General features: G+C 40.6%; 1 protein-coding gene across 1 annotated transcript; it reads right to left on the bottom strand.

Moving 5' to 3' along the window:
• Positions 1-664: 664 nt before the first annotated feature.
• LOC139434661 (zinc finger protein ZFP2-like) lies at positions 665-11,655 on the bottom strand. Its single transcript, XM_071204546.1, has 2 exons — positions 11,460-11,655; positions 665-2,677 (listed from the first exon to the last, which is right to left on the bottom strand). Exons 1-2 carry the CDS (start codon positions 11,650-11,652, stop codon positions 1,059-1,061), a joined length of 1,812 nt encoding a protein of 603 aa, XP_071060647.1. The 5' UTR covers positions 11,653-11,655; the 3' UTR covers positions 665-1,058.
• Positions 11,656-12,172: the final 517 nt, after the last annotated feature.

The following is a 12,172-nucleotide window of genomic DNA, read 5'->3' as shown; positions in this document are numbered from 1 at the left end:
AGAGGACAACGAGGAGAAGACTGACGGACGTGTTCTTCACAAAGAGAGGAGAACAAGGACGGACCGACGTGTTCTTCACAAAGAGAGGAGGACGAGGAGAAGACTGATCTCAACCCCATAGAAAATCTTTGGAGGGAGTTGAAAGTCTGTGTTGCCCAGCGAAAGCCCCAAAACATCACTGCTCTAGAGGAGATCTGCATGGAGGAATGGGCCAAAATACCAGCAACAGTGTCTAAAAACCTTGTGAAGACTTACAGAAAACGTTTGACCTCTGTCATTGCCAACAAAGTATTGAGATGGACTTTTGTTATTGACCAAATACTTATTTTCCACCATCATTTGCAAATAAATTCTTTAAAAATCAGCCAATGTGAATTTTTTTTTCTCATTTTGTCTCTCATAGTTTAGGTATACATAGGATGCAAATTACAGGCCTCTCTCATCTTTTTAAGTGGGAGAACTTGCACAATTGGTGGCTGACTAAATACTTTTTTGCCCCACTGTATTATCTCCCATTTTTCCCTTTAAACGGTGGGTTTTCTCCGGAAGTTTTTCCTTGTACGATGTGAGGGTCTAAGGACAGAGGGTGTCGTATTGTCATACTGATATTCTGTACACACTGTGAAGACCACTGAGACAAATGTAACATTTATGATATTGGGCTATATAAATAAACATTGATTGACATGTAACGGCATTAGGTCATCAGGATACAAAATAGGAAAATGTATTCCCTTACAGTTACAGATGCAAAAACACTCCGATAACAGGTACATTTATGTAAAACAGGGCTCATTAACAGGATAGCAATGATACAAAAACATTTAGAAATAAAGAACAATACATCAAATCATCCTATATGGAAACTTGGAGCCCTCAATCCAAATAAAATGGTTCATCAACCAGTGGTTAACGTATAAATCAGAATGACAAAAACATTAAACATATTGTCCACTTATGTTGATAAAGATGGAGTTCATTTAAGTCTTATAAGGATGTTGTACAACAATGTTAATCCAGTCAGACAGATTTCTCTCACGTGTGAACTGTCATAAGACTTATTCATTGTCCTCTCCATCAGCTTCTGTTTCCATGTGTTCAGCTGAACTGCTGATTGGAGGCTCTGCCTCTCCGTTATCCTCAGTTTCAATTTCATTAAGCTGTGAGGACTGACGACCAACACACTTGTGCCTTTGGAAATGATTACGCCATTTAAATCTTTTGTCACAAACATTGCAGCTGTATATTTCCTCTCCTGTGTGGACTCTCATGTGTTCCTTTAAACCGCCATTGTGTGAAAAAGCTTTATTACAGACTGAGCATTTGAATGGTTTCTCTCTTGTGTGGACTCTCATGTGTGTCTTTACATTTCCACTCTGTGAAAAAGCTTTCTTACAGACTGAGCATTTGAATGCTTTCTCTCCTGTGTGGACTCTCATGTGTTCCTTTAAACTTCCACTGTGTGAAAAAGCTTTCTTACAGACTGAGCAGATGTGTTCTTTCTCTCCTGTGTGGACTGTCATGTGTTCCTTTAAACTTCTACAGTGTAAAAAAGCTTTCTTACAGACTGAGCATTTGAATGGTTTCTCTCCTGAGTGGATTCTCATGTGTGTCTTTAAACTTCCACTCTGTGAAAAAGCTTTCTTACAGACTGAGCAGCTGTGTGCTCTCTCTCCTGTGTGGACTCGCATGTGTTCCTTTAAATTTTCACTCCGTGCAAAAGCTTTCTCACAAACTGAGCATTTGAATGGTTTCTCCCCTGTGTGGATTCTCATGTGTTCCTTTAAACTTCCACTCCGTGCAAAAGCTTTCTCACAAACTGAGCATTTGAATGCTTTCTCTCCTGTGTGGACTCTCATGTGTGCCTTTAAACTTCCACTCTGTGAAAAAGCTTTCTTACAGACTGAGCATTTGAATGCTTTCTCTCCTGTGTGGATTCTCATGTGTGCCTTGAAATGTTCCTTCCTTGAAAAAGCTTTCTTACAAACTGAGCAGCTGTGTGCTTTCTCTCCTGTGTGGACTCTCATGTGTGCCTTTAAAGTTCCACTCTGTGAAAAAGCTTTCTCACAAACTGAGCAGCGAAAGGGTTTCTCTCCTGTGTGGATTCTCATGTGTTGATCTAGTTGTTGTCTATATCTAAAAGCTTTCTTACAGACTGAGCAGCTGAATGGTTTCTTCTCAGCACTATGTCGGGGATCACTGACAGATTCTTGTCTATTTTTCGGTGAGTTTGAGCCTGTGGCAGGTTCTCTGGTCTCCTTCCAATCAGCACTTTGTTCAGCGTCAGGTTCAGAAGAGTCATCAGTCTCTTCAGAAGAGTCTCCAGTGTGGTCCTCAGTCTTTGGTTGTAAACTGCTCTCTGGATCTGAGTTCCTAGCTGGTTCTGGTCCTCGACACTCATCTCCATCAGCTTCTGTTTCCATGTGTTCAGTTTGTCTTTGATGAGGCTGTGAGGACTGAGGTTTCTCTTTATCATCTTCACTCTTCACAGGGTCAGGAGTGAAAGTGGACTTGGTGATATCAGCCTCCTCTAGCTCCTGAAACTGCTCTCCCTCCTGACTGATCCTGAGTTCCTCCTGTTCCTGCTTAATGTGTGGGGGGGACTCTGGGTCCTCCTGGTCCAGACAGGTGATCCACTCCTGCTGGTCTTCTTTAACCACCACCAGCTGCCGGACATCTGCAGGAAACAGGAAACACACTGTTATATCAGTCTTGGACCTAGTCAATATAATTAGGTATGTTATTGAATTACAGTTTCCAGAGAAGAGAGGCCCATCGTCTCTTCCGCAATTATTAGGGGTGAGCGGAAGTGCAAAGAGGCCCTTGGAATGGGGGTCGGTCGATGAAAACGATCCAAAGCAAGGGGCCGGGAAAAAGATGGCTTGAAATATGAGCAATCATATTAAGAGCTTCAGATACAGCATAGTGCATACATTGTTTAATTCAATCAAACAACATAGCCCCAAGGCCTTTATAGATCTAAATGGCAAATTCAGAACTCAGTAGACATACATGAGAAGCTAATTTAACATCATTTCATTTGATTTAGGTGAAATTATCTAATCATTCACGCAGAGATGCAATAAATTTGTCACTACAGTAACTATTAGGTGGGTTCGAAACCCGAGCCCCCCAGCCAAGTCTATCTTCTAAGAGAGAGGCGGAGAGAGAGATAGCGAGAGCAGAGAGCGAGAGAGAGCGGAGAGTCGGAGAGAGCGTATAGCGAGCGCGAGAGCTCAGCGATGAGCGAGCATCTCTCTACATAGATAGCGTTCCTCTCTCCTCTGTGTCTGTCTCTCTCTCTTCTCTCTCTCCTCTCTCTCTCTCTCTCTCTCTTCTCTCTCTCTCTCTCTCTCTCTCTCTCTCAAAAAAAAACTGTTTAAAAACAAAAGTAGATTACTTAACGTTATACTCAAAAGGGCCAGCAAATATCCCCCCGGGGCCGGATTTTTTTGGCCCTGCACTACGCCTACATTATAGAATGAAAATACTGTGTTACAAATTAAAGCTTCCCTTGTGACGTGTTTATATGGATTTATTAAACAGACTGCAAGTCACAACACAACCTGGCTGAGGGCTGGGGGTGGCAGGATGTATAACTGTATGTATAAGACACATTGAGAGCATCATTGCGAAAGGGAATGCAGCAAAATAATCGTTTTTTTTTTCCGATTACGTTGTTTTCATAATCGTTGCAAGCCAAAATCGTAATAGATTAAAATAGGTTAATTGCACAGCCCTAATTCAAACCTTATTTAAGTAAAAGTATGCAAGTATTATCACAACATTTTACGGCACCCTCTTATGTCATAGTAATGATGGTGCAGTCAAATGTTCCCTGTCAGTGTTTCATTTATGATGTTTCTAGATTATTTTGAATGTTGCATTTTACTGCTGTACATGTTTAAAGTTATGCTTCTATAAATGATTATAGACGAGGAAACCTGCTAAATATTAAAATATTTGTGTTTTTTATTTACAGTACCAGTCAAAAGTTTGGCCACCTTCTCATTCAATTGTTTATTTTAATTTGTTTCTACTTTGTAGATTAATACTGAAGACATCAAAACTATGAAAGAACACATATGGAATTATCTAGTTAACAAAAAAGTGTGATTTTTATTCTAGATTCTTCAAAGCAGCCCCCTTTTGCCTTGATGACAGCTTTTCACACTCTGGGCTTCTCTTAGTCAGCTTCATCAGGATGTTAGTGCAATTAATGGCTCACCAACTTTAAATATTAACACAGAGAGCGATCAATAAAACATAAACACAGATATGGTTGAGATTAATCAATATTTAGTTGCACAACAATAAATAATAATATTGGAGTACATCACCTTGCTTCAACAGCAACCAATCGCGGAAATGCCCGAACGAGTAGCAGTTTTACACAGGCATATATAGCTACTGTAATGAACACACACATTTTCCCCTATGAATGCCGTCCTTGTATATGTTTCATATGTCGAAAGGTCACTATCTCATGACGTCTTTAACTAACAAAGACTGAACTGTATTATTACCTGAGGCTCTACCGACTGAGCTATGGAGCCTCTTTGTACTTCTGCTCACCCCTAATAATTACGGGGGAAACGATGGGGCCTCTTCTCTGGAAACTTAACTCAATAACACATTTGTCTTAACTAACCATTTGACTAGCCATAAGGCTGATATAACAAGACGATGGGGCCTCTCTGACCTGTGTGACCTTAATGAATAAGCGATAAATACGATGTAATAAGGAATCTGCCATAACAAGGTCGTCAACTGGAATGGTTTCCATTAACACGTGTGCCTTGCCAAGAGTCAATTTGTGGAATTACTTGCCTTCTTAATGTGTAGGGTTAGTGCACAGTGGAGAGCCCTATTTGACTACTGTTGTAATCCATATTATGGCAAGACCCACTCAACTCAGTGAAGAGAAACGACCGTCAATCATCACTTTAAGAAATGAAGGCCAGTCGATCCGGAAAATAGAACTTTGAATGTATCCTCAAGGCCACTCACAAAAACCACAGAACGCTATAATAATTACATATGTGTTGTTTTATAGTTTTGATGTCTTCAGTATTAATCTACAATGTACAACCAATTTAAATAATTAAAAAAGGTGGTCCTGGATCCTCTATCCTGAGTTCTGGACTTCGAGTCGTGGCTGAACCTGTATCTGCGGTCCTGCCTGTCTCATCATACTACTTCTCCTGATCCCTTGTACGATGCGAGGGTCTAAGGACAGAGGATGTCGTATTGTCATACTGATATTCTGTACCAATTGTGAAGTCCACTGAGACAAATGTAACATTTGTGATATTGGGCTATATAAATAAACATTGATTGATTGAAAACTTCGAATGAGAAGATGTGTCCAAACTTTTGACTGCGTCTAATACTAGTGTATATACGGAGACCCTAAAGCAGGCCTATTCAACTAGTGGCCCACGCCCGAATCAGGCCCTTCAGAACTTTTTTCTGGCCCACAGAGGTTGCCTGCAAATCGAAATGGAATATGAGTAATAGCATATATAAAACTAATGTCTGGTCACACTAAATCCGACGATGACGATTCATTCGAATTATTTTGAATTTGTTGTTTTGCCTGCCGCGCTCTTCTCATAAAAAAAAAAAAACTGCACTGTGTCCGCACTTGCCATTGGCTCAGTGAAACTCACGTTACACACTAGGTTCGCGGGACACAGAGAAAGTACTTAATTAACAACAGCTTCAAGATGTCTCTCCAAGCCCAAGAAATGTAAAGCTGATTCGGAAAATCGCCAATTCCAGAATGAATGGACTGACAAATATGTATTTACTTCGCCAACCACAACAGGTAATAAACCGGTGTGTTTATTGTGCAACAAAAGTATATCCGTGATGAAAGAATACAACGTAAAGCGACACTAAAAATCAAATCACGGCTCGTTTTCTGCCAGTTTTCCGGTGGGCTCAGAGGAACGGAGAAGGAAAGTACAGGGACTGCTAGCATAATTTGAACGTAGTCAAGTGGCTTTTAGTCGATTTTGCACGGAACAAGAGAGAGCTACGATAGCATCCCTGCGAGTAGCCTGGACACTAGCCAGACAGAAGAGGCCCTTTACCGACGCAGAGACGGTTAAAGAGTTTATGCTTGCTGTCATTGATGAAGTGGTTATTGACCAAAAAGTAAAAGACAGCGTCACTTCAGCCATTAAAAAAGTACCTATCTCAGGCACAACAGGGACGGGTGGCGCAGTGGTCTGTGCGTTTGATCATCAGATCAAGGGGGCGTTGGGGAACTCCAGTTCGAAACCCGCTCCCGTCCCACTGCGTCAGGCCGTTGTGTCCTTGAGCAAGACACTTCACCCGAATTTGCTCCTGTGGGTATTGTCCACAGTAGATGACGATTACATGTATGATCTGTATGTGTAATGTGTATTTGTAAAGCGCTTTGAGAGTCATTGATAAAGCGCTATAATAAATATAAGGATTATTATTATTACAACACTTTGCAGAGTGGAACTACTTGCAAAGGATGTGTCGGGGAAGCTTTTGGAAAACCTTCGAAAAGCAGAGTTTATATCAATCGCTGTGGACGAATCAACTGACTGTACTGACATGGCCCAGCTGTGCATCTGTGAGGTTTTCCGATGGAGTTCGCTTTAGGGAAGAACTTCTGGGGCTTATTCAGTTGGAGGGACACACTACAGGTGAGGTTATCTTTCAAAATATAGTCTCGTTTTTTAACAAACGTCAACTGGATTTAAAAAAAGTTTGCCTGTTGGTCACTGGCGCTCCAGCTATGATCGGCAGAGTGCAGGGGCTGGTGGCACGTCTATCTGCCATAGCCCCACACATGCAGTATTTACACTGTATATATTCATCAATCTGTGTCATGTGCAAAGCTCAGTGATGATTTTAAAAACACCATGGACATTGTGAATTTCATTCGCTCAACATCCAGCCTGCAACACCTCCTGTTCAGTCAGCTGCTTGCTGACACGTTTGCTGAACACACGGACTTACTCGTCCATAACGATGTCCGATGGCTCAGCAAAGAAAAGGTCCTGGATCGTTTGTGAACTCCGCCAGGAGATTGTGTCTTTCCTTCGCACGTTAAGCACAAACAAGCTACAAACCTCTTGGAGCGCATGTTAGATGAACAGTTTATGGCAGAAGTTTACTTTGTGTGACATTTTTGGACCCCTCAACACTTTGAATTGCGAACTGCAGGGTCGCGAAAAGTCTATCGCTGATCTGCTTGAAAGACTTTGTGCCTTCAAGACAAAGCTAACGATCTTCAAACAGACCTAATGACAACGAAACTGCTGCACTTCCCAAAACTCTGTGCATTTTGTTAGAAATTAAAATCAATGTTTTGATAGCATAAGCTACCTTAAACGTACCGTCAGTTTAAATGCTATTTTATTCTGGAAAAACCCGGAGGTTCTCAATACCAAGCTTTTATTGTGAAAATCCTTCATGAAGACATCCGGGACTACCGTCCATTAATATAATTAAAGTGGCTATTGACGCCGTTAACATGTATTACATATAAAGTTATGAAAGAGATAAGGAGGAGAAAAGGCATGTGGAAGTAAGCAATGAATGTAAAATGTTGAACGCAATATCGGACACAGAAGAACGAGGGGGAAGTCTCCTACGTCACCCTAGCCCCCAGAGAGGAGGAGCAAACAGCCAGTAAGGACGAATGCTTGTGGGTTCTCTTCTGCTCGGCCGTGACTGCGAGAGGAGGCTGCAGCCTTTCTCTCCTCAGTACATTCTGATTCGCTGTAGCAAATCACCCAGTTTTGTATGACCAGACTAGGGCTGGGCGATTTGGCCTAAAAATAAAATCTCGATTTTTTTTTCCCTAACTAATGGACAATTTTCGATTTAAACCTCGATTTTTTCAGTTTTTTTCGAAACAAATCAGACCAAGGCAAAATTTAAATACATATTTTCTTTATTAACACAATAAAAATAAATGAGATTACCAAGTAGTCTAGGCATGTGAACAAATCAGTTGTTCAAGAATAAATAAAATAAAATAAAAACAGCACCACGGCACTTGGCTGTCATTAATGTGCAAAGATTTTTTTTAAATCAAACTGAAAAAAAAATCTCTTGTAGGCCATCCCTGAAAAAACTTGAAAAATGAAATACAACAAATAATAAATAATGATAATGAAATGAATAATACAAAAATACCCTCAAACAAAATAACATCCCTTTAACTTTCTAGGAAGTTGTCTTTCTACAGACCTTACACAGAACAGTTGTTTGTTCTATGTATGATAGTGCTGGGGGGAAACGATTATTTCGAAAACGATTAATCGGGCGATTATTTGATCGATTAGTCGACTAATCTAGCGATTATTTTTCTGTTGTTCAATTCATAAAAAACGTAATGTAAAAAAAAACGTAATGTAAAAAAAGGTTTTTTCACGATACTGTGTCTCAGGGGATCTTAATATGTAACAAACTATTAATGTGTTATACTAGATTAACGGACATAATCTCAGCTAATTGACGATACAAACCATGTTTACCAAAACAAAACACAAGTCTCATAAGAAGCATCTAAATGACCCATGAGCGAAAAATGCTAACGGACATTGGCACAGAACTCAAGATAAAGTACCCTTATTACTTATCGTAGCTGCACATACAAGATATCCGATTAAAGCTGAGACTCCACAGATTATGTAGGTATATAGTATCATCACTGAGTGATCCGGACTCGGACAGGGGAAGCAAACACAGACATCACAACACGTATCTTTACAGAGCTTCTAGGGAGATCGTCTCACCGTAGCTGTCAATCTGATCAAAAGACGTGTTCAATGGCATTAAAATGAGAAAAAACGCGGCTGAATCGGTTAGGTTTTTAACGTCTATGTATAAAAAAAATGATTGAATTTATAATCCATAATTCCATTTTTATGTAAAAATCGGAGAGCAAATGCTAGCTGTGGTAGCCACCACAGCTAGCTGTCGCTTTAAATGTTCCAACATAGCCTTTGTGCTTGTGTGATATGCCAACTCCATTTGGCAAAGACTGCAAATGACAATATCTTTGCATTTTGGACTAACTTTAAAATATTCCCATGCTTTTGAAGACCTAGGGCGAGATGTTTTCGTGTGAGGGCTTCGTGCGCAATCCTGTGAGGAGGAGGTGGTAGCCGTTTCAGTCTCCATTGTGTTTGAAGTGCGATTGCGAACTGCTTGTTGCTTTGTTTACACACCCACGTGTGTGTAGCGACGCGTCGACGCGGAAATATGTCGTCGACGATATTTTGAAGTCGACAGCACTAATGTATGACCGCTTGTACCCGAACCACTTCCATACAACTGAAGTAGCACCTTTTTTAGGAATGAGTTCTTCATCTGTGTTCGTGAACATTTTTATGGTACATCTGTCGGTGAATGTGATTGTAGTAGGCTATGTGACTACCCGATCTGCAGCTCTGCACATGCGCACAGTGTTATAAATTAAAATCAATGTTTTTGATGGCATAAAGTACCTTAAACATACCGTCAGTTTAAATGCTGTTTTATACTGAAAAACCAGAAGTTCTCGTGCGCAGTTGTTAAGCTTTTATTCTGAAAATCCTTCATCTCCGGTTAGCATTTAGCATGTGGTTAATATACCATTTACTATAGAGGTGAATTTAGTAGCAATATGACACGGAGTGTTGCACACCGAAACCTACTGATTTCAACACTACAACTACTGTATAGATGTCGAGATATTATTATTGCTGAATATTAAATGAAGGTACAGTGTATTTGAATACGTTTGTTTACAGACGTGGGTAGCATGAGACAACAACCGGAACTACCAGATATGAAACCAGCCGTGAAGTTTTTCCTGTCTTGAGTATTGATTACAGCGTTCAAAACCATATTAAATGAAAAGTCATGAAAGAGATAAGGAGGAGAAAAGGCGTGTTTAGTTATATATGTAATGTACAATGTCTGAGTCCTCTGTTATGCTCAACAACGAACACAGCATAACAACAGCAGAGCTGCAGATCGGGGAGTCAAAGTCAATGTGGCTGAGTTTTGTGCGCGTTCTGGAAAGTGAGAGAGTAGCTACTACGGAGTCCCTTAAAGCAAAAACAAATCTGCGGAGTCTAGAAATGTTTTAAAATCGCGATTTTTCGGTTCAGCCATTTCACAAACCGTAGGAAAGTAAAAATGCAAATTAATCGTGAAAACTGAAAAAATCGCCCAGCCCTAGACCAGACCCTCTTCACCTACCGGGATACAAACCGGAGGAACCAGGCATGGAGGGAGGTGGCAGAGACAGTGGATGAAACTGGTAGGTTTTCGCCTGTTTGGGGATTTTATATCCAGTTTACTTCGTTTTAACATTGCTATTGCTTTGCATGCCGGGGGCGGGAGATTCATGTGATTGGTTGTTGCTCGCAAAAAATCGCCAAGCTTCAGACACGCCCAGCTTCAAGATTTGTTGATGCCTGTAGTGTAGACGGGCCGTAAGACTAAATCAAAAATAGCGGGTTGAAGTTGGCTCTGCCCCCACGTCTGGGCCTCCTCCCATGTCCCGCGCCCCTGTGGTCCGTACGCGCTGGGTGGTACTTCCTCCCAGGTGCGAGGGTTTGACTATGGGTGAATTCTGGGAGGGCTTGTGTGGTGATTGACATTATTCACCCACGGACCTATGGGTTGGGGTATTGTTCCGCACGGACATTTGAGTTAGCCGGACTTCCCGTTTACCCAGGTCTTGCTTCCCGGGCTTGAAGTGTTTACATGTGTGTTAATGCTAAATAAAAGTCTAGCTTGTACCTTTGATACCCCGCCTCCGACTCCCGTCTCTCGGCACTACAATATACAGAATATATTATAAATAAATGTTGGCAATAATTGATTGATGAGATTTTACATTCATTTATATTAATGTTTGAATTACTTTATGACCTTTGTACTAGTTCCCCTATTCTTTATCAAGTAACATTAAGACGTGTTTACTTAATTATTGAACATATTTGTTATTGATTTTTTAATGAATTATTCTCCCGCAATTTGAATTAATCCAATGTTTGGAGTGTTTTTTATTTGCTTTTTACACATTTAAAAAGAAAAGGTGAATAAATGAGCACATTAAAACTAAATGATCAATTTATGTTAAATGTAATCAACTAGTGCCTACATGTCTGGTTAATATTGAAATCAGTACATTACATGGCATATTATTCGATGTATGTATTTTTCTAAATATATTTATTTTGGTAGGTTTGCTCTTCCGTGATAAACTATAATTAAGTACATTTGTGTCATAATACTTACATACTTGTACTTAAAGATATGAATGCAGTACTTTAACTTGTAATGGAGTATTTTCATATTATATATTTGTACTTTTACTTCAGGATACTACCTGCAACGAGTGCTGATAAAGAGTCTAAAGTGTTATTAATGCGATAATAAAGTGTTAATGAACAGTAAAGGGAACAGACCTGCTCTGTGTATCCGAAGCTGAGGCTGTAAAACAGCGTCCAGTAGTTTCTGGAGCCTCTTGTTCTCCTCTTTGGAAAGAAACAGCTCCTCCTCGAGCTCTGCTATTGTTCGTTCAAACAGAGCAAATATCTCTTCATCAGCAGCAGTGAGTCGCTGCTGATTCAACGACAGCAGCATTTGGACTTTACTCATGTTTCCTAGATCACCTTTCCCTGCAGACTCCGTTAAACACACCGTTTCTCTCTCCGTCAAACTCTCAATCTGACTAGTGTTGCTAACGTGTGTCCAGCTAGCATGCTAAGCTAGCTCCTATAGTCCGAGGTAAACGCTCCAGAAAAAAGAGCACAGAGTCCGTTCGGAGGTTTATCCAGACACACAGATGATGGATCAGTAGAGCTGGAGCTCACACACACTTTCTCAGGAACACAGAGAGAGAACCGGAGTGACGAGACGCCACATGCAGGGCTAGAGTTATGTGTGAGGTAGTGATGTGTCGGTCGCGAACCAAGTGAACGACGGGAGCCGGTGTCTGTACCACATGTGCTCGGGGTCCGTTACGCTTACCAATGACGTCACGCATTGGCTGTACGGCAACCCAAGAGGTAATAATAATTCTAAATAAAACAGGAAGTTCACCTAAATTACATTTAAGACACTGCAACGATAGTAACAAAAAACAATGTAATATCCTTTTCCTTTTCACAGAACACAA

This window comes from Pseudochaenichthys georgianus, chromosome 10 (assembly GCF_902827115.2).
Source record: "Pseudochaenichthys georgianus chromosome 10, fPseGeo1.2, whole genome shotgun sequence".
Taxonomy (NCBI): Eukaryota; Metazoa; Chordata; class Actinopteri; order Perciformes; family Channichthyidae; genus Pseudochaenichthys; species Pseudochaenichthys georgianus.
The sequence above is the reverse complement of the archived record's forward strand: the minus strand, read 5'-3'. Positions and strand labels throughout refer to the sequence as shown.

Bases quoted from the DNA above. Each gene is read 5' to 3' on its own strand.
- LOC139434661 (XM_071204546.1), bottom strand. From the start codon at position 11,652: ATGAGTAAAGTCCAAATGCTGCTGTCGTTGAATCAGCAGCGACTCACT. The intron at 2,678-11,459 runs GTCTGTTCCCTT...TGTTTCCTGCAG, and splicing joins GCTTCGGATACACAGAGCAG to ATGTCCGGCAGCTGGTGGTG.